Source organism: Myotis myotis, unplaced genomic scaffold (genome assembly GCF_014108235.1).
Source record: "Myotis myotis isolate mMyoMyo1 unplaced genomic scaffold, mMyoMyo1.p scaffold_m19_p_2, whole genome shotgun sequence".
NCBI classification, from domain to species: Eukaryota; Metazoa; Chordata; class Mammalia; order Chiroptera; family Vespertilionidae; genus Myotis; species Myotis myotis.
Genome location: NW_023416324.1, coordinates 93,408,848 through 93,432,337, shown reverse-complemented (window position 1 = coordinate 93,432,337; position 23,490 = coordinate 93,408,848). Strand labels below are relative to the sequence as shown.

Genomic DNA, 23,490 nt, shown 5'->3' with positions numbered 1-23,490 from the left:
ATTTCTGATAAAGCCTGAGGCTGTTATAATCAACCAGCTTTGCAGAAGTCCCTTTCTTCCCTGGTTTACACTTGAAGAAATCAAGGCTCTGAGTCAACTTTGGAATGTAGAGTGACAGTACTTGATTTGCAGTTTGTAACCACCTGGTTAGTGCTAGATTAAGGAAGAAATGGTAGTCAATTAGAAATGTGGAAAACCGAAGCTCTTCTAAACACAAAAAGTGGAGACTATGCCTGTTCAAAATTTAGGGTGTATTGTCATCGTTATTATTGCTAATAAAATAGCAATAACAATTATTTAATTTTCATTTCCCTCAATCTGCCCTATATTGACCACTAGAGATACGTTCCACTTTCAGGATTGTGAATATTATTAATAAAAGCTAATAAAAAGTCTTAAAATACCAATTTCCAAAATGGCAAACTATTATTTGGTGCTTATTAATCCATAACATGTTAATACCATTAATATGATCTGGGAATTTGAAAAATATACCTTTGTATGCTTTGGTTGGATATTATACTCTGGCAAAAGTGATTGAATTAACCTGTAGAATATTTATTTTGAACCATATATTTTCATGTTTTTAAAATTTAGTCTATATTCCTCATATTTGTGCTTTTAGGATACTGATTTAATATAGGTGAGCAGGATTACAAGATTGGGTACTTGCATCTGATTTTTAACAAGGACAGATTATAGTTTGCTGTCTAGATGAAGTAGCATGTTGTTAGTGAATTAACAGTGGAAGTTTGAGTGAAGAGTCAAAGGCTCTGCCACTTCAGGTGACTCATTCAACTCCAAATTTTAGTTTCTTTGTTTTTAAATTGGATTAATGAGACTAAAACTTATTTCACGGTGTCACAGTGTGCTAATGGACATGGTAATGCGGTTAAACTTCTTCAGTCTTGTCTCTTGTTCATCATTTGGCTCTTCCTTGCTCAGAGTTCTCATTCATCTGGGGAAAGCATCAAGCTATATAATCATAAAACTTTAGAGAAGTCCAAGTTAGATACATGAGTAAAGTCAGAGTCCTATTAGCAGGGAAAGGGCAGTGGGTGGGTGGGGGCAATAATAGGTAAGCAACCAACATTTTTTTGTCAGACTCATTACGGTCATTGAATTGAAAAACTCATCCTCTACCCCTGAAAGGTTAAATATATTTTCTAAAGTCTTTAAAAAACTTTTATTTATTTTTTGTTAATCCTCTCCTGAGGATATTTTTCCATTGATTTTTAGAGTGGAAGGGAAGGGGAAAGACCAAGAGAGAAACATCGTTGTGAAAGACACACATCGATTGGCTGCCTCCACATGTGCCCCAACTGGGGCGGGTATCAAACCTGTAATTGAGGTATGTGCCCTTGACCAGAATTGAACTTGGCCCTTCAACCACTGAGCCAAACTGGCCAGGACTAAAAAACTTCTTTATTGATGTATAACATGTAAGGAAAGATGTACAAATCATAATTATACAGCTGTATGTAGAATCACAAAGTGAACATTACTCAAATTAAGAAAATAGAGCATTGCTATCCCTCCTGAAACCCCCCTATACTTCCTCTCATTCACTATCTCCTGTCTCCCACCTGTTAATACCATAAATTAATTCTGCCTGTTTTGGGGGTATTAATTATTTTTCATTTATATTTTTCCCTGGTTTTATTGAGATATAATTGACAAACATTAATTGAATATAGGTCTGAATAATTTAATATACAGACTCCACTGCCTTATAGATAGATACTTCATGAAATTTCTTGGAATTTTTAATCAGTATCAGTGGAAAACTTTTGCTTCTCTGAGTCCCTGAATCAATATCCATTTATCCCACTACAGTGGACACAATTAGTTGTCATAACATGAGATAACAGGCCAGTGTGCTTTCCTTAATTGCTGTGTAACGTGACTTTATAAGGTGGTTTATACCTGCCTACTGGCAGTGTTTCTGTGACTCATGGGTGTGTAAACCACTGACAGGGCCTTCCTAAGATATTCAGTGCTTATAAAGTTGAATTGTTAATGGAAGAAAAGGGAGTAAGGAGTAAAAATTAGAAATCATTGGAAACAATGGAAAAGTTAATAGATTAAGAAAGATCAGACTAAACCAGCAAACTGCCAGACTTATAAGGAGAATTGACTTGGGACAGGAACCAACCTTACAGAGTGCAGTGGACTCACCTGGAGGCCTTCACGAGAGCACCATGCTCACAGGAGACACTTCAAGTCTTAGTTGTCTTGGCAGATTTGGGGAGGTAAGACCTGAGCTGAAGGAGAGATCCAAATAGAACTCAGAAAACTGAAGTTTTATACCCCAATAGGTGTATTTCAGGACATGTTTCCTTAATCTGAGTTTTTCTTAAATGTTTTTAAATATTCACATATAAAATCATTTTTGAAGCCTGCTAGATGTATTTCAGAGTGTGAATGGGCCATAACTTATTCTTTCCTCTGTATATGTAAATTGTTCTACATGGTTTTTTTTGTTCTCTGTAAGGTTACTGGGAACATCCTTGTATGTACATAATTTTTATCAGCATCTCTGATTTGATTCCTCAGAATAAAGAACTTTTGAGTTCCTTTAAAAATTGTCATTATTAAAGTAATTTGTATTTATTATAGAAAATTTGTGAAATCTAATAAAAGTGTAAAGAAGAAAATAAAAATCATCCTGCCATCCAAATATATGCCTTGCTAATATTTCGGTATCTTTCATTACATATGTATATCTAACTTACAGCCTACAATTTTGAATGGTTAAATAATATTCCATTTTATGAATGTGCCATAATTAACTATACCATTTATTTTGGAACAATTAAAGAATTCTTTAAAAAAATAATTGTCCATTCAATGATCAACTGCCACATATCAGGTTCTGTGCTAGGCACTGGAGACAGTAAGTAAGTGTGTCCTACCTTCTGTGAGGTTTCTTTTTTTTTAATTTCTTTATTGATTAAGGTATCACATATGTGTCTTTATCCCCCCACTACCTCCCCATTATCCCCCCAAGCCCCCGCACTCATGCCCTCACCTCTGTGAGGTTTCTTAGAAATCTCAAATTACAGCTGTCTTAACTCTTTCAAGGGAGAAATACAGGGTTCTGTGGAAATGTCTTATGGGAAGACTCAGGCTGGCTTCCCTGAGGTATGATAAAGTCTGAGACCTGAAGGATGAGTAGCATGTAGCTAGGAAAAGACTGTACCTAAAGGGGTTGTAATGGAAGAGCGGGGTAAAATACCCTCCTAAGATGGTTTCTGTGTGCTGCAGAGGATCTATAGAAATGGAAAAGGAGGCCTAAAACAAATGCTGAAATATGTTTTATTTCTTACACCAATTCACAAGGATTGGTCAGTGGAGAACTGCTGAGCAAAGTGATGTCAGCTGCCTGTTGCCATTTGCAAAGCCTAGAAAATGGGATGAATGTGGATGAATGTGGGCAGCTGGGCCAACCAGAGCCAGAGCCATAAAACAGGCGACAAATGTGTTTTCAAATGTTTGTTCTTATATAATCCTTATTGGTCCTGTGACACCGTCATTATTTCCTTTTGAAAATGAAAAAAGTGAGGCTTATGTGAAGTACCCAAGGCACAGAGCTAATAAATTACAGAACTATATTTCAATCAAGAGAAAGGAAGGCCAGTGCTTTTCCCCCCATCATGATGGCCTCCACTCCCTCACCTTCAGTGCCTGCTTGACCCTGTGTCCTCTCAGTCTTCATGAGTGAACAGCCTCCCTCCTCCCCCACCTCTGACCCACAGATGGGCTACTTTTTCAAGGGTGCTTCGTCTTGTTTGGTGATGACTCATATTACAGATGATGACTCACATTACAGGAAGGGGCCATGGTGTCCTCTACTGTTCTGATATGTGCACGTGGTTGGGTGGCAGGGCCCACCCACAGCCTTTGTACAAGGTGTAGAGGCTGGTGACCTGAGCCCAACTGCAGCCGGCCACCGCACAAGACCACTGTCAGCCCAGGCATTTTCAGAAACCCTTCCAGGTACTTTTATTTTTTAAAATTTCCCCACTCCTCAACATCTACACAAATAAAAGAGAAAGATGCAAATTGACCATACCTTCACGATGCCCACCAGCCAATCAGGGGTGAGTATGCAAATTAGCCCAACAAAGATGGTGGGTTAATTTGCATATGCAGGTGCTGAGTGCCAAGAGCGGGGTGGGACGCTTGCATTCTGCACCGCCCCAGCCGCTCTGGGCCTCTGGGCAGCGTGGGAAGGCGGAAAGGCGGCTCTGGGCGGAACGAAGGCAGAAAGGCTGCTCCAGGCCAGAGCGAAGGTGGTGCCAGCAGCCAGGGGAAGGAAGGCTCATTCTTGCACGAATCTTCATGCATCGGGCCTCTAGTTTTATTATAAAAACTTCAAAGTTAAAAAGTTTTTACAGTGAACTCACACATATCCACCATTAACATAATTTTACTCTGCTTGCTTTATTGCATAGGCATCCATCACTTTTCCCTTTCTCTATCTACCAGTCTGTCTGCAAAGTAAGTCAGAGATATCAGTATACTTCCCCCTAAGTATTTCAGCATGCACCCCACTTGCCAGAGTTCAATATGTTTACACATTTTTCTTTTGATGTAAAGCGTACCTACAGTTCCGAAGAGTATTACCTGCTGAGTATTGGCCAATGCTTATGCCTGTATAACCCTAACTCCCCACTGAGATGCTAAAACATTGCCTTCACCCCAGAAAGTCTCCCATGCCTCATCCCACTCAATCCTTACTCTGGCCCCGGCAACCAGTGTTTCTTTAACAACACAGATTAATTTGACTGTTCTAGAACTTTATATAAATGGAATTATGTAGTATACATTCTTGTGTAAAAGGCTTTACTCAGCACAATGTATTTGTGATTCACTCACATTGTTGTGTGTATTGGTAGTTTGTTTCTTTTTATTGCTGGCTAGTATTCCATTGTATGAATATACCACAGGGGCTTTTTGCCCATTCTCTTATTGATAAATAGCTGTTTCCAGTTTGGGGCTATTACCAAAAAAGCTGCTATGAACACTGCACAAATCTTTTGGGACATATGTTTTCATTTCTCTTGGCTTGGAATTGCAGGGTCATAGTGTAGGTATATGTTTAGTTTTATAAGAAACTGCCAGACCTTTTCCCAAAGTGATTGTACAATTTTATACTTCTACCAACACAATGGGAATTCCAGTTGCTTCATATTTTCGCCATTATTTGTATATTCTGGTGAGTGTGTAGTAGTGTCTTGTCCTGCCCCATGGATTTTTATTCTTCATTTCAATTTAGGGAAACTGAATGAATACAGTGAATGGAAGAAGAGTAGAAGGATGAAGCAGATAGTTGTTCTTTGAAATTGTATGCATTGTATACTTCATAGCATTGATGTACAGATTCTCCAAATCCTCATTTTTTTCACATCTTCCTGTTCTTTTTAGATAGTGCATTGTTCTTTTGATACTCTTCAAATTCCTTCTTATGTTCATAATTATCTTAGAGCTATTCAGCAATTTAATTACCTATAATGCCTAATATTCAGCTGAGTCTGGTTCATGATGAACTTTTTCTTTGTGTTTTATAATTTTGGAAAGGGAGCCTACGTTAACTTAGTTCTTTATTTCTGGGAATCTTGTCTGGCCTGGCTGGATTGTGTTGTGTTTGCTTTAGGATTATAATCCAGGGATGCCATCAGTGTGTGACTACTTTCTATGTAAAAGTTCTTGGTTTGGGGAGTCATGGCTATAAGAATCCTGGCTACATTCAAAGCTCAAGTCTATTTGAGGACAGCCCCAAGGTAATGAGTTCACATTTTTTATACCCCAGGCCCAGTGTAAGGTGAGTTCCTTTGCTAATGGGCTGCTTTTTTTCTAGTCCATCCTTTCATGGAAGAGTAGGGGAGCACACCGAGGAGTGCCGCATTAAGGGAGATCTTTCTTTCAACCCTCTTCTTGCATTTCCTGACCTCAGCTCTTGTCCCATCTGGGTTTTCGTCCCTGGCTTATGGATAGCGAGTTAGTTGTGCCCAGGGGGCCACTGTCTTAGTCATTTCGCTGCTAGGACAGATTTCAGACTGAGTGTCTTAAACAAAGGACATTTATTTTTCACAGTCCTAGGGCCTGAGAAGTCCACCGTCAGGGTGCCAGCAAACCTGTATATGACGAGGACTCCCTTACTGGCCATCTTCTTGTGCCCTCACGTGGTGGAGAGAGAGAGAAGGAAACTAATCTCCACCTTCCTGACCGAATTACCTTCCAAAGGCCCCACCTTCTAATACTACTTATTGGACTTCAATGTGTGAATTTGGGGCTGCCCCGAACATTCAGTCCACAGCAGCTACTGTGTGGGCCACGGCTTGTGGCCAGTGCCCTGTGTGTGTTCAGTCCCTGGGGTTTCCTTCCCGCTGACCTAGCTGTGCATGGGAGTGTGTGTTTGTATTGTGTTACCCAACATATATGGGTCCTTTGTAGCAGGAGGGTTTTCAAACTTTTCTAGTCCTGCGTGTTGCCAGAAATGAAAATCTAAGGAATCAAAATTGTGGTCTTCTGTGATTCTTAGAAATATGGGGAAACGTTCATTATAAGTCTAGTCTCAAAAAATTGTCCACCAACACATGGTTTTAGTATAATGAGTTTTCTGCACTGAGGTGGTTTCTGTTTTCTTTACAGGGCACAGCTCTGAGGTGAAGAAAAGGTGGTGTGTTTTTGAGCATTCTGAGCATCGGAAGGAAACCAGACATGTCCTTGGATGACATTAAGATGACATCTAGTGACTTCCTGGAGAAGGAGCACCTAGACAGCGGGGGCTTCGGGAAGGTGTCTTTGTGTTTCCACAGGTCCCACGGGCTCGTCATACTGAAGAAGGTGTACACGGGGCCTAAGCGGACAGAGTGAGCGGGGAGCTGGGTGGGCGGCCCCGCCGTGGGCTGGCCCCAGGGGTGGAGGCTGCAGAGGTGCAGGGCTGCGGTGGGGAAGGCTGGCACTGGCTTTAGAATGAGACAGCCCATGGTGTAAGTGTCAGTATACACCGGGCTCATGTCCAACAGCTCTACAAGGTGGTTACTGTCCCTGTATAGCTGACAAGGATTTTGAGGCTGGTTGATGAAAAGGTTACAGCTGGTAAATAATGGACAAGAAATGAAGGGAAGAAAGTAGACAAAGCCCAGGCTGGTGTGGCTCAATGGTTCAGCATCGACCTATGAACCAGGAGATCACAGTTCAGTTCCCAGTCAGGTCACATGCTTGGGTTATGGGTTCGATCCCCAGTGTGGGGCGTGCAGGAGGCAGCTGATCAATGATTCTCTCTCATCATTGATGTTTCTCTCTCTCTCTCTCTCTCTCTCTCTCTCTCTCTCTCTCTCTCTCTCCCCCTTCATTTCTCAAGTCAATAATATATATGTATTTTTTAAAGTAGAGAAAGGGAAGGAGATCAGGGTGATGAGGAAGGTGATGAAAAGGAAATGGGAGAGATCAGTGAAAATAGACTTGCTCCACATGTTTGGTGAGGACTAGCCCTAAGTATGGAAAAGAAAAGAAAGTGCTTCATTAACTAGCGGTTCCAGGAACCCTCTCTTTAAAACAGTTGGTAGTGCTGTTTCACTTCCCCTTCTTGCCACAGTGGCTATGAGCGAGGCTGCGTTTTCCTTACACTGTCCAGCACATTCCTTTTCTCGGACCATGTGTTGCTGCTGCTCTTCACGTTACTGTCCTCTCATTCGCTCAGCAGGGTGGCATTTCTTAAGGGCTCCCTGCCAGCCGCTGGGAAGGAGAAACCACTCTGCCTTCTACAGCTTGTAGTCAGTGCCTGGCAGAGACCAGTACAACAAGTAGTGACAAAAGCACGTGCGCCGAGATGCCCGTGAGACATGGGCTGCACTGGCGGGCGCACGAAGGGAAGAGGGGCTAACTGCCCATCCTCACAGCACCTTTCCCTCCCACAGGTACAACGCGTCCCTCCTGGAGGAGGGCAAGATGATGCACAGGCTGAGACACGAGCGGGTGGTGAAGCTGCTGGGCATCATCATAGAGGAGGGGAACTACTCCCTGGTGATGGAGTACATGGAGAAGGGCAACCTGATGCACGTGCTGAAGGCCGAGGTACGGCTCCCCCCAGAGCGCATGGCGACTCCGTGCACTTGTCTGAGATGATTGTGCTTCGTGTTCTTTTGTAGATGTTGGTGAAAAATAATCCTTTCGCAAATTGTTAGATATTTTGGATTTTCTGGTCAGTCCTTCATTAAATCCTCCATGACTCTCCCTGCTCAGAGAAGGGCCGGGCCCTTCTCTCCTCCCTGCAGACAGTCTCCTGGGTCCCTGCTGTCAGCCACTTTGAGATCCACAGTTCAGAGACAGACCCTGTCTGCATGAAGCACAGAGTCTGATGAGGGGTACATGCACAATGGATATCAATCACATATTAATTGATTGATTAAAGACTGTATTCTATCAAGGCCTGTATGAGAAGGAGTATTAATGATTGCACACTGATACCATTTAAGAAACTTACAGCTTAAATGTACAGCATTAGAGGCAACAACACTGGAGAAGTAAGACTTAAAACAGGAAAATAACAAGTTTACCAAAACCAAATAAGTCTAAAGCACTTCTAAAAGCTTATGTATCTGTTAAGAGGAAGGCCTTGTGCTAATTGCTCAGGAAGCAGTAGCAAATAAGACATAGACAAGTAAAGGGGGCAAATAGTGTGTGATGTTTTGATAGACCACTTCATTGTGTGCTATGGGAACACGGAGGAGAGAACACACTCTAGCATGGGGCAGGTAGGAAAGGATTCCAGAAGGAGGATGCTTGAGCCAAAATCTGAAGGAAAAGTAGAGGGTTTGAAGCAGAGAATTAGGGGTAAGTGTTGCAGGCAGAGAGAATGGCATGTGCCAAGGAACAAGAGTATGCCAAATTTGGGAAACTGCAAATAACTGGGTTTGGCAAAGCATAGATTGCCTGTGGGGGTGGTGGGATATGACTGTCTCTATGGCAAATATCCTCCACTTTTCCATTTTCTCCCCTGGCCTCACAGCTGCCGAAGTTATGCCAATTCTTCTAAGTCACAGACATCTCTCACGAATACCATGGGAGATACAAGATACAAGATAATCACTTGTACACATTCTGTTATCACTTGATCAGATTGCTCTTCTCTCCAAAACTAGTTAAGATCAGGTGCATGAAGGAAGCAGGCAAAGATAAGGTGCACTAATAGGCTCAACAAGAAAATCAGGAGGACGGAGGGAGAGAAACAGAAAGAAGGACGTGAAGGGGATCTACAGTGCTTGTCAGAATTTTTTCCTAACTGCAAAGGTACACCGTGGAAGAAGGGAGGATCTCTGGCCATTTCGGTATGGTGGCGATGAGGCTATAAATACTGCAGTTCAGCTGCGGAATGACGCAGATATGGTTTGGGGGCTTCACTTGGGAGTCTAACTTCCAGCATTTGAACGTGCCAACAGGCACATACATTTTTAGGAAGCAGCCTGTTTGTAAACTAGGGACTGTGCACTCGCACACAGAGTCTGTTTCACGATGTTAAGCAAATCTAATGTTTAACTACTATAAGTAAAAACTGGAATTCTCTATATTAACATAGATGTTCATGTAACTAGAATATAATTATAAGAATGACCCGAGAGTCTACAAAACCTGAAGTGCCTGATAAAGTCATAAAATAGATATTACATTCATTTCAGCATTAAGGACCTTATATTATCTCATTGATTAATCTTTCCATGTTTCTAATCAGTGTGAGCCCATTCCCTTGTATTTTTTCTTTTAACATTATTTCATGCACACATTTCCATGACATTTTTCATATATTTACATAGTAGAACATCATATGAGTATACCATAGAGAATGTTTTTTTTTTTGTCTATTTACCCATTCATTCACCAAACATTCCAGGATGCTAGGTAGTAAGCGTGCATCCTAAACAATAATAATCCTATATAATAAAGAGGTAATATGCAAATTGACTCTCATGCCCTTACAAGATGGCCGCCTATTACTAGGCCGGCAGGGGGGTTAGTGAGGGACAACCAAACGACTGAACAAGCAGGCTGTGTGGGGCGACCATGCTGGCAGGGTGGTTAGTGAGGGATGACCAAATGACTGAACAGCAGGTTGCATGGGGTGACCAGACTGGCGGGGGGGTGGGGGGGGAGTAGTTGGGGGCGACCAGGCCAGCAGGGGGGGCAGTTGGGGGTGACCAGGCCAGCAGAGGGGGGCAGTTGGAGGTGACCAGGCAGGCGGGGGGGGGGGCAGTTAGGGGTGACCAGGCTGGTGGAAGGGTTCAGTTGGGGGTGACTAGTCTGGCAGGGGGGGCAGATGGGGGCAATTAGGCTGGCAAGGGTGGCAGTGAGGGACAACTAGGCTGGTGGGGGGGCAGTGAGGGATGATCAGGCCAGCAGGGCAGGGCAGTTTGGGGTGATCAGGCCGGCAGGCAGGTGAGCAATTAGGAGCCAGTGGTCCAGGATTGTGAGAGGGATGTCCGACTGCCGGTTTAGGCCCAATCCCTGGGATCGAGCCTAAACCAGCAGTTGGACATCCCCCAAGGGGTCCTGGATTGGAAAGGGTACAGGCTGAGCTGAGGGGACTCCCTCTCTCCCCCCATGCATGAATTTTGTGCACTGGGCCGCTAGTAATAATAATAATAATAATAATAATGATGATAATCTACTTATATAAAAACCATGGGTGGTGTTCGTCACATACAGACCAACAGCGATCGAGCAGAAGGAAGTCAGTCCTATGGGGGTTGTCTTGGCAACGGCTGCGCCCTCCCCTAAGCTGTTTCCCGGTGCTGTTTCCTGTAAGGGCGGAGTTTGAGGCAGGAACCTGCCCTGGGAGCGTGGAGGCAGATCTTTCTAAAGTGTGCCACACCAGCATGGGGTGAACCTGAGTGGGGAGGCTGAAAGGCTTAGAAAAGACAGGCAAGAGAATGAAAGCCAGGTCTCAGTGGGACGCTGCTTCTCTGAGAGACAGCATCCACGCCCACAGCCATGCCTTTATTTTATAGCAGATGCTACAAGCCAAAGTAAGGGCGTGGCCAAGATGTTTACAAACATTCTCCTGGGTTTCAATCCTACTCAACTACATGCACCTGAACTCTATCAAACCCACATCACTCAGGCACGTGGGGCCACATGTTCCGACCATAGGTTCAAGCTTACAACTACAGCTGTTGGCTATAATTGTGCTGGAAGGGCCCTGCCCTCCAAGCTGGGCCTTGCACGTGGCAATGAGAGGACTGTGCCCTCTCCTCAGTCCAAGGCTTGAACCTGTCCAAAACACTGTAGCGGCTCCCACAATAAAGTTTTAATTCTGTTTCTTTGTTACTAATGTTGTGGCCCCACCCCATAACAAAGAAACAAAGGAAAATTTCCCCATCGAATTTCTGAATAGTATTACTCCTTCGGGAATGCCGTGTCATAAATTAAAATTGAAAGTGGGTGCAATCATCATGCTATTGAGAAATCTTAATAGTAAATGGGGTCTTTGTAATGGTACCAGATTTATTATCAAAAGATTACGACCTAACATTATCAAAGCTGAAGTATTAACAGGATCTGCAGAGGGAGAGGCTGTTCTGATTCCAAAAATTAATTTGTCCCCATCTGACACTGGCCTCCCACTTAAATTGATTTGACGACGGTTTCCCGTGATGCCAGCATTTGTGATGACTATTAATAAATCACAAGGACAAACTCTAGACAGAGTAGGCATGTTCCTACCTGAACCCGTTTTTGCACATGGTCAGTTATATGTTGCTTTCTCTCGAGTTTGAAGAGCATGTGATGTTACAGTTAAAGTTCTAAGTACTTCATCACAAGGGAAATTAGTCAAGCACTCTGAAAGTGTTTTCACTCTTAATGTGGTGTACAGGGAGATATTAGAATAAGTTTAATCACTTTATCAGTCATTGTTTGCATCACTGTTGTTTTTAATATCATGTTTTTGTTGTTTTCATATCATGTTTTTGTCATTTTTATATCATGCCTCTGTTGTTGTTATATCATTTTGTTACTGTTTATTTATTAATAAATTTATATATTATTTTCATATACATTTTACTAATTTCCTTTCATCTCTCACATTTCTATTATAGAGAAAGGGCAAATAGCAATGTTAAAATATCTCTGCTAGCCGAAACCGGTTTGGCTCAGTGGATAGAGCGTCGGCCTGCGGACTGAAAGGTCCCGGGTTCGATTCCGGTCAAGGGCATGTACCTGGGTTGCGGGCACTTCCCCAGTAGGGGATGTGCAGGAGGCAGCTGATCGATGTTTCTCTCTCATCGATGTTTCTAACTCTCTATCTCTCTCCCTTTCTCTCTGTAAAATATCAATAAAATCTATTAAAAAAAAAAAATATCTCTGCTAATTCATTCCTTTTTTAAAAAAAATATATTTTATTAATTTTTTACAGAGAGGAAGGGGGAGGGATAGAGAGTTAGAAACATTGATCAGTTGCCTCCTGCACACTCCCCACTGGGGATATGCCCGCAACCAAGGTTCGTGCCCTTAACTGGAATCCAACCCAGGACCCTTGAGTCCGCAGGCCAATGCTCTATCCACAAACCAGTTAGGGCAATTAATTCCCTTCTAATGTGCACAAATTTCATGCACCGGACTACTAGTAATAATAATAATAATAATAATAATAATAATAATAATAATAATGTTTTATTCTCAAGGAGCTTAATTGGATATCATTTTTATATATTAGCATATTGTCATGGAAGTTTTAGTTTTACACTGAAAAACACGCCATTAATACCCTCAGCACCTATGACGAACTCTTTCTTCAAAAGGGGGCCTGTTTTGCAATGTCCTCAGCGCTACAGAGCGGAGAGGAGTCAGGTAACTGCATCCTCAGGTGCAGCCCCCACTACCCCTGAGTTGCTTTGGCGTGTTTGATTGCCTTTCCATTTCATACACTTAATGTTACTTGTTTTAGATCAGCATCCCCCTTTCTGTAAAAGGAAGGATAATTATGGAGATCATTGAAGGAATGCTCTATTTACATGGAGAAGGTGTAATACACAAGGACCTAAAGCCTGAAAATATCCTCGTTGATGACAACTTTCACATTAAGGTAAGCCATAATCCAAAGGCTGTAGAAGCTTGGGTGATTTTAGTTGTAACTCTTCACTGTGAATCCATGTTGGTACATGGTGACTCTAAATGAAGACCTGCCTCGGTTTCTCATGGTGACGGTGGTGCCAAGGACTGAAAAGAAAGACACAGACTTGACGGAGTTTATATTTTTTATGGATTTATGTACTTTCATCTGCATTTTTTATGTTTCCTTTTGAAAACTCCAACTCTTTTCATCACAGGAAAGGAAACGAGAAAGGGATTTTGTTGTTGTTCACTTTATATTTAAGTAGGTGGGGTCAGCATAGCTAATTGGCTCTGGCAGCAGGGATCCAAGTGCAAAAATCTGAAAGGGGAAGAGGCCTAGGGGTGAGGACTGTGGGACTGCTTTCACAGACGTTCCTCTTTGCTAGAGGGTTCTTCTAACACTTCATCCTCATCTTTGATGGGTTTTTATTCCTGTCTTAAGAGGAAAGTTCCTTCTTTACATTAATAACATATCTATTATGTTAGAATCTGTGGGTTTTACATAACCACGTGCCAGAATTCATCTGCAGATGCTGGATTCCTAGAGGCAGAAGTGAAACTGACACCTTTGATTTCTCAGTCACTGTACTGTTCTGTTGTTTTGCCCGCCACTTCTCTCTGTTTTTGTGTCTGATGTTGGTGTTTTTCTCTCTCTGCTTTTTGTCAGTTTTTCTCCTCCTTCCCCTCCCATCTTCTCTTAGGTTCAGTTGAGGCTACCAACTCAAAGCCAGTAGCAGCACAGCCCTGTCCTCAGTGTCTTTGGGACCCTTGGAGACTAGCATCCATGGGCTTTCGGACACCGTTTTGGAAAATAGAAGGTGCAATACCTCATCACTGTCTGCTATGTAAGCATGCTCAGAAGAAATTATTGTTTTTCCTCCAGAAATAGTTGGAAAACAATTGCACAGTCAATGAAAAATTAGGACAAATGTGTTTTGTTGTTCATGTCAGAAATGTCTTCTGTTTCACCTCCTTCCCTCCCCTCCCACCAACTGCTCCAGCAGATTTCCTGTTTTTTCCAGTTACATAAGAATTGAGATACCAGAACTTCACATGGACATTTCTTAAGGAAGGTTTTCTAAATGACTGAGAAAATACAAAGTTTCTGAGTCTGTCCAGAAGTAGCTATTTTAACACTATCCACTGCAACCATTTCTGGAAAGTTCACTATACCTCCAATCTATTTGGTGAGTCCCGAATTTCAAGACAAATCTGATCTGCTTGCCATCTTCATAGAACAATCCCGTTGGTTTGATCACTTGCAGATAGCTGACCTTGGCGTTGCATCCTTTAAGACGTGGAGTAAGCTGACTAAAGAGGAACACAATGAGCAGAGGAAAGCGGACAGTCTCTCTAAGAAAAATGGTGGCACCCTCTACTACATGGCGCCCGAGCACCTGAATGACATCAACGCCAGGCCCTCGGATAAGTCGGACGTGTACAGCTTTGCCATAGTACTGTGGGCAATATTTGCAAACAAGGAGCCATATGAAAGTAAGACATTTATACAGGAGTGGGATTTGGGTATTCATCAAAATTATTAAATGAGATAATGGCCTTCAATGAAGTGAATTAAAATTTATAATGGTTTGTTCATTTAATGTCTGTCTTACCCACTAGACTTTAAGGTCTGCAAGGGCTGGGACCACATCTGATTTATTCTCTCCATTTCCCAAGTGTCTGCACACACAGTGCCAGAAACATAGTAGGTGCTCAGTAAAGTATTATTGACTGAATGAATAACCTCAGTTTAGGAATCAGGGGCCACAGGACCAACAGGAGCCGTGATAATGCATCTAAGCTCAGGAGGTGCTGTGAAATTCCAGGACTCTTCCTGGACAAGAAAGCTTGCTGGCTTCTGCATGTGAGGACTTACCCTTTCGTCCTATAAGGCATGCATGTCAGATGACTTGTATCCATTCACTCCTTCATTCAAGAGCTATTTCATTTCAGAACCTCTATGGGCATTTTAACCAGAATTGAGAATGTAAAGATGAGATAGACATGGTTCATGTAGAACAGATACATAAGTAGTCATTCTTCAGGATGTTAAGTGCCTAAACTAACAGACATTTTCCTACCCATTCTTCTTTGGGTGATTATGAGGTCCCCTGGTTCAATGATCACCTCTTTGCCCATGCCTCTCAAATCTCTTATCTCTAGCCCTGGCCTAGATATCCACTTGTCTGTTAGAACTATTCCATGTACCAGAGGAACCACAAAGCAACATTCCCTCATGCAAATTCATCTACCTGCTCTCCTGTAGCCCACTCAGCTTTGCAGCTCTTGTTATGTTCAGCGATGGCATCTGCTGAGTCGCCCAACCAGAAACCTTAGTCATTCAGCCTTTTTCCTCATCTCCCACATACAATCAGACATCCAAACTTACAAAGTCAAAGTATATATATGCTTCAAGATACACCTTCAGTCCGCCCACTTCTTTCTATCACCACTGGACTCTATTTAGTCAAACCCTTCATATTTCTGCAGTAGGCTCCTCATAGGCATCCATCACTCACACTGCAGCCCAAATGGGCATCCCCAAAGAAAATATGATCGTCTCACTGATCTGTTTAAAAAAAATCTTACAAGAGACTCTGGGGCCTTAAAGATAAAGTTCAAATTCCTCAGTATGCAATACTAGGCCCTTTCTGAGTTGGCTTTTGCTTCTTTCTCTATCTTTACTCCTCTTTCCTTAGGCAATATGCTCAGTCATACTGAACTACTCATGATTCTGGGATACATCATAATTTATGGAACCTCCAATCTATTTATATCCTACTTCCCTAGCCCGTAGTCATCCTCTCTGAGTCCTCCTTCCCCATTCCTTACCTGGATAACTCCTTATTTTTCTGGACTCCACAAAGCTTTCTCTGACCATCTGGTGAAGGTTGTGTTCTCAGAACCTTGTACTTCCTGAGTAGCAATTATCACTCTACATTTTAAGTCACTCATTAATATTCCACCTGTTCTACCAGGAGGCAGCTTTCTTGTGAATTCTGTCTTTCATCTGCAGAAATTAAAATGTTGTGTGGCTCCTAGCCACAGGGCCCTTCTGCCCCTGTCGGAGGAGCAGCTTTACTAAAAGTATGTCCCAGGCAGAGAGAGATTAGTGGCTGGTCCAAGTCCTGTCACCTCCCTGCCCAAGAAGAGCAGGACCTAAAAGAAAGTCTTAAACTGAGGCTCCTCTTTGCTTTACAGATGCTATCAATGAGCAGCAGCTGCTTATATGTATTAAATCCGGGAATAGGCCAAATGTGAATGAAATCATTGAGTACTGCCCAAAGGAGATTATCAGCCTCATGAAGCAGTGCTGGGATGCGGACCCAGAAGTGCGGCCAACATTTCTTGGTAAGGGCATCTTTTAGGACTGTGTACACTCACCAGTGTGGTGGTTTTCCTAGTAAGATGTTGTCAGAAAGTTGCTTTGAGTCTTCAAAAAACTGAGTTCCACTTGTGATTTCAAACTGATTTTCTAGATTTCAAACATTTTTTCTTCAATGAAAAGATGCTATCCCAAAACTTAATTTTTTTTATAATTAACTTTTTATAAATTGTGTTAATATATATATCACATTAGTTAGCATTTTAACCATTTTTAAATGTATAGTTAAGTGGCATTAAGTACATTCACAGTGTTGTGCAACCATCACTACCTCCATCCAAAGAACTTTTCCATCTTCCCAAATTGAAATTCTGCCCCCATTAAACACTAATTCTCCTACCCCAGCCCTTGACAATTACCATTTTATTTTCTGTCTCTAGGAATTTGACTACTCTGGGTTCCTCATGATAAGAGGAATCATACAGTATTTCTCCTTTTGTGATTGGCTTATTTCACTGAGAATAATGTCCTCAAGGGTTATGCATGTTGTGGCAGGTGTCAGAATTTTCTTTTTATTGTTGAGTGGTATTCACTGTATGCATATGCCACATTTTGTTTATCCATTCATCTGTTGATGGACACAACTTGGGTTGCTTGCACAGCCCTTCTTGTTTCTTAGCTTCTTTTATTTCTTTCCTTTCCCTTGTGTAGCTGGCATCTTTGGAGATGTACTTTGTCATTTCGATCAGGCCTATAGTGGAGGGAGAAGGAAAAGGCATGGGTTTGTCCCCTTCCTCTATGTTACTAATGATCTCGCTAAGATCCTAGAGGCAGAGGAAAGAAGAAAATTGGGTGAAGAAAAAATAAATAGTAGGAAATCACGTAGGAGCCTTTAAAGCATTTGCCCTCCTGTGTCTGCTCTGAGAAAACAGAAATGATCCCCACCTACCACTTACCACCAGAGGATTAGAAGGGTCCTTTGATTTAGTGCCTATTTTCTTATTTGCTCAGTCAGCCTAAATCTTCGCCTGGCTTGATTTCTTTCCTCTCATGCCTTTTTCACTTTTTAAAAACTGAAGTTCTTATTTTGAGATAATTGTAGATTTATATGTAGCAGCTGAGACAGAGAGATAGCCCATGTTCCTTTTACCTAGTTTCCCCCAATGAAACATCTGGCCAAACTGTAGTACAGTGTTACAACTGGGATATTGAGAATGATACAGTCAGATACAGAGCATTTCCATCACAAGAGTCCCTCAGGTTGTCCTTTTATAGCTACACCCACTTCCCTCCCTAATCCCACTCCTTCCCCACTCTGGAAATCATTAAACTGTTCTCCATTTCTATAATTTTATTTCATGAATGTTACATAAATGGAATCATAAAATACCTTTTGGTAATCTGTGGGATTGACTTTTTGCCACTCAACATCATTCTTTAGAGATTCATCTAGGTGTGTGTGTCGAGTAAGACTCCCTCCACGTTCTGTGTGGAGTAGGGTTCGGTATCTGAAAGAGGAGCCGCACAACAAATGAGAGAAAAAGACACGAGATAATTTTGCAATATTGGGGGACCAGGCGGCAAGTCCCGAAGGACTTCCTCTGATGCTCAGGCCGCTCCAATCTTTTATTGATCTGGAGTAGCCCTTAGGGTAAGGAGGTTTCAATGACACACAGATCAGCAGACAATTTCCAGGAATAGACAAAGTATCTGATTAGCTCATCATTAGATTTCCGGGAGTATCTGATTAACAATAATCAACAAGGATCTACATAAGTATCTAAGGAATTAAGTGAACTAAGGTGGGGATGCTTCAACTATTATTACCTAAATTAACTGAGTGGTTCCTAGATTAACTGGGTGGTGCACAGCCCTGACCTTTGCTAGGACTTTCAAGCCCTGACCTTTACTAGGACTTTCAAGGGCTACTAGCTTTTGGGGGGTCTCTATCTAAACTCAGCTAGTGAAGACAATGAATGGACTCCAGCATGTGTGTATCAGTGATACATTGCTTTTTATTGTTGAGTACTATTCCATGGTATGGATGTACCACAGTTGGTTTATTCACTCCTTGAAGAACATCTGGTTTGTTCCCAGTTTTGGGCTATTAGGACTGAAGCTACTGTAAATATTCATGTTACTGGGTTTTCTGTGAATAGAAGTCTTCATTTCTCTGGAATAAATACCCAGCAGTGAAATAGCTAGGTTATGTGGTAGTTTTATGTTTGTTTGTTTGTTTGTTTGTTTGTTTTTAAGAAACTGCCAAACTGTTTTCTAGAGTAGTTCTACTATTTTATATATTCCCATCAGCAATGTGTGAGTGATCTAGTTTCTCTCCATCCTTGTCCACATTTATTGTCGTATTTTTATTTTAGTCATTCTGGTAGATGTGATATAATATCTCATTGTGGTTTAAATTTGCATTTCTCTAATGGCTAATGACGTTGAATATCTTTTCATGTACTTATTTTCCATCTGTTTATTTTCTTTGGTGAAATACTGCTGTTAGGTCTGATAGAATAATTGAATCGATGCTCCCTCACCTGGGAACTGACCTTTAGGTCACTTCACAATGGACATTCCACTTGCTTAGACCACATTCCACCTGCTATTATCTCTCCCCTCGGAGTTTCCCAGAATCCCGAACTGCACAGAGAATTCTCCTCCCAGAAAAAGCCCACCTTTAAAAACCTCTGACTCCAAGTCCCTGGGGGCTCTAGTAAGATATATGGAGCCATTTTGGGGCTGAACCCATCTGGTATCCAGAAAATCTAATAAATTCATAATTCTTCACCCCTTTTGGACTCATGCATTCCTCCTTCGGCGACCCTCACAATTGCTTATGTCTTTTGTCCATTTTCTAATTGGATTGCTTATTTCTTTACTATTGTGAGTGTTCTTTATATATTTTGAATAGTATTCTTTTGTTGGATATGTGGTTTGTACATATTTTCTCCCAATCTACAGCTTTTTTTTTCATTCTCTTAGCAGGGTCTTTCAGAGTAAAAGTTTTTTTTTATTTCAATGAAGTCTAGTTTATTAATTTTTTTGTTTATGGATTGTACTTTTAATGTCAAGTCTAAGAACTGTTAGGGTTAGGTCCCAAAGATTTTCTTCTATGTTTTGTTCTAAAATTCTTACAATTTTACATTTAGGTCTGTGTTGTTAATTTTTTTTCTATGATTGTCAAGGAAAATTCTTCATTGCTAACAGAACAAAAGCACAGAACTAAATATTTGATTGTCTTTCTTGCCAGTTACTCCTTTTATATCTTACTAGAGGCCCAGTGCACAAAATTCATGCACGGGGGAGTGGGGGGGGGCCCTCAGCCCAGCCTGCACCCTCTCGCAATTCTGGACCCCTCAGGGGATGTCCGACTGCCAGTTTAGGCCCAATTGCCCCTAACCACTCTGCCTGCCTGCCTGATCACCCCTAACTGCTCGCCTGCCTGCCTTATCGCCCCTAACTGCCTCGGCCTCGGCCCCCGCCATGGTGGCTTCATCCGGAACGATGTCCAGAATGACGTCCGGAAGGTTGTTCAGTGTTGAGTAAGACTCCCTCCACGTTCTGCGTGGAGTAGGGTTCGGTATCTGAAAGAGGAGCCACACAACAAATGAGAGAAAAAGACACGAGATAATTTTGCAATATTGGGGGACCAGGCGGCAAGTCCCGAAGGACTTCCTCTGTGCTCAGGCCTCACCAAGCTTTTATTCATCTGGGATGCACCCATAGCATAGCCCTTAGGCAGGTGACCCCCTAGTAAAAAGCAGACTAGCCCATCAGCAAGGATTTACATAATAATAAATGGGGGAATAGTTTCAGCTACCACTGTCTGGACAAACAGAGGTGGCGCCTAGCTCCGAGCTTTGCTAGGGCTTCAAAGGCACCCAGCCTTGGGGGGGGGGGGGGGGGTGTTTCGGGGAGTTCTCTGTCTATGCTTATCAGATAGTGAAGGCAATAAACAGTTTCCCACAGTTCAGCTGTCCAGTCTAATTAGCATATTACACTTTTATTATTATAGATTGGAAAACATGATCCATTTGGAGTTAATTTTTGTGTGTCTCTGTTGTTTGGTGCATATCTATTTAGGATTGCTATGTCTTGATGGATTTATCCTTTTATCATTATATAAATGTCCCTTTCAGTCTGTAGTAATTATTTTTGCTCTGAAGTTTACTTTATTAGGTATTAATATAGTACCCTAATTTCTATGATATATCTTTTCTCATTTTCTTAGGTTAAGCTGTCTATAATCATATATGAAGCGAGTTTCTTATGAGAGCATATAGTTGGGTTATGATTTTTTTAAAAATATTCTGTCAATCTCTGTCTTTCATTTGGTGTTTTTGGACTATTTACAGTTAATGTAATTACTGGTATGTTAGGGTTCACATCTGCCTTTTTGAGTTCTTTTTTTTCCTGCCTTCCTATGGGTTCTTAAATATTTTTTGGAATTCTATTTTGACTTATCTATAATATCTTTAAATATAGTGTTTCTCTTGAATGCTGTAGGTATTACATAATCTATACATAATTGACCAGAGTCTACTAATATTATTTTACCAGTTTAAGAAAGTATAAAAACTTTACTTCTCTTTACCTTCCCCTGTATATAATTGCCTTAAATATTTCCTCTATGTGCATTTTGAACACATGACAGTGTTACAGTTATGCTTCAACTGCCAAATATAGTTTAGAAAATGCAAGAGGAGAAAGAAAGTCTGTTGTATTTACCAATATTTTTTATTGCTGTGTTGTGTCTTTTTCTTTTAAAAATATTTTTATTGGTTTTTAGAGAGGGAGGAAGAGTGAGAGAGAGAAACATCGATGTGAGAGTGAAACATGGATCAGGTGCTTGCTGTACAGCCCCCCATCAGTGATTGAGCCCACAACCTGGCCTGTGCCCTGACTGGGAATTGAACTGGCAACCTTTTGGTGTATGGGATGATGCCCAACCTATTGAGCCACACTGGCCAGGATGTGGTGCCTTTTTTCTAATACTGCTTCTGGCACCAAATGTTTCACTGTGTGTCCTAGACTTCAACTAAATTCTAACACTATCTACCCAGAGTTATTGTCAGACTCCACAGGTTTAGGGCTTAGTCCTGCTGCAAAATTATCTCCATTTCAAAGACCAAATACAAATAGGCAACCCACACTTTTCCCCAGCTGGAATACAAATTCGGGAGTCCTCATAACACTCCCTCGATATGATAATTCACTAGGACAGTGGTTGGCAAACTCATTAGTCAACAGAGCCAAATATCAACAGTACAACGATTGAAATTTCTTTTGAGAGCCAAATTTTTTAAACTTAAACTATATAGGTAAGTAGGTACATTGTTACTAACTTAATTAGGGTACTCCTAAGCTGGCCTTTGCTAAAAATGTCCTCAATCTGAGGGGTTGACCTCAGCGAATGTACCCCCACTTCTTCTAATGCCACTTCTTCAAAATAGACTCACCCAGGCCAAAAAGAGACTTCTGCACATGGGCCACGAAGTTTCAGTCGCACTGTATGTGCACTCCCACACGTGGTATTTTGTGGAAGAGCCACACTCAAGGGGCCAAAGAGCTGCATGTGGCTCGTGAGCCGCAGTTTGCCGACCACTGCACTAGGACAACTCAGAGAACTCAGAAAAACATTTTACTTACATTTACTGGCTTCTTATAAAGGATACAACTCAGGAACAGCCAATGGAAGGCATAAAGCAAGGTATCGAGGGAGTGGAGGTACCACAGAGCTCCCATGCCCTCTCTGGACATGCCACTTTCAGAAACTCAATGAAGTCACTGACCTGAAAGCTCTCGAAACTCCATTGTTTAGAGATTTACATGGAGGCTTCACTAGGTAGGCATGATTGATTAAATCATTAGTGATTGGACTCCATAGAGGTGTGGTAATGAAAGTTTCTTTTCAAAATTTTTTTATTTAATATATTTTTACTGATTTCAGAGAGGAAGGAAAAGGGAGAGAGAGATAGAAACATCAATTGGCTGCCCCCTGCACGCCCCACAGTAGGGATCAAGATTGGAACCTGGGCATGTGCCCTGACTGGGAATCGAACCGTGACCTCCTTGTTCATAAGTCAACGCTCAACCACTAAGCCATGCCAACTGGGTGGTACTCAGAGTTTCAACCATATAATCATGGCAAGGCATTTCTGATGACCAGCTCCCAACCTGAAGCTATCGAATAACCCCCCAACCCCACTTCTACAGCCTGGGGCCATTTCGTTAGCATATAAAAGACCTTATCATGTAGGAGATTCCAGAGATTTGGAGAGCTCAATGCCCAGAGCCAACCAAACCTGGGGAAAAAAACAAATATGTTGTTTTTCTTTAAATAATATCACACATTTTCTTTCTTCCTCCTTTCCTAGGTAGCTTCTTTTATCATTTTCTTTTTGTTTGGAGAACTTCCTTTACTCATTCTTTTATGGCAGTGGTTCTCAACCTGTGGGTCGCGACCCTTTTGGCGGTCGAGTGACCCTTTCACAGGGGTCGCCTAAGACCATCGGAAAACACATATATAATTACATACTGTTTTTGTGATTAATCACTATGCTTTAATTATGTTCAATTTGCAACAATGAAAATACATCCTCCATATCAGGTATTTACATTACGATTCATAACAGTAGCAAAATTACAGTTATGAAGTAGCAACAAAAATAATTTTATGGTTGGGGGTCACCACAACATGAGGAACTGTATTAAAGGGTCTCGGCTTTAGGAAGGTTGAGAACCACTGTTTTATGGTGTATCTGCTGGGGACAGATTCTCTTAGGCAAATACCTACCCCCCTGAGGATTCTGGGTTGACAGTTCTTTTTTCAGAACTTAAAAAGTATTGTGCCATATCCTGTGGTCTCCATGGTTTCAGTTGAGAAATCCTCTGTCATTCCAATTGGGTTTTTTTTCCTTATAGGTATTAGTTTTCTCTGACTCCTTTCAAGATATTTTTCTTTGCCTTTATTTTTCAGAGGTTTAATTATTATTTGTCCTGTTATGGATTTCTTTGGGTTTATTCTGTTTGAGTTTTGCTCA

At 41.6% G+C, this 23,490-nt stretch overlaps 1 protein-coding gene across 1 annotated transcript in view; it reads left to right on the top strand.

Annotated features, from left to right (window-relative positions):
• The window catches only part of RIPK1 (receptor interacting serine/threonine kinase 1), a 47,817-nt gene that overhangs the window by 1,322 nt on the left and 23,005 nt on the right, over positions 1–23,490 (top strand). The window contains exons 2-6 of the mRNA XM_036348004.1: positions 6,658–6,878; positions 7,929–8,085; positions 12,950–13,087; positions 14,382–14,610; positions 16,318–16,467. Of these exons, the coding sequence (XP_036203897.1) occupies positions 6,727–6,878; positions 7,929–8,085; positions 12,950–13,087; positions 14,382–14,610; positions 16,318–16,467 (826 nt within the window). The 5' untranslated portion in view covers positions 6,658–6,726. The remainder of the gene's footprint in view (positions 1–6,657; positions 6,879–7,928; positions 8,086–12,949; positions 13,088–14,381; positions 14,611–16,317; positions 16,468–23,490) is intronic.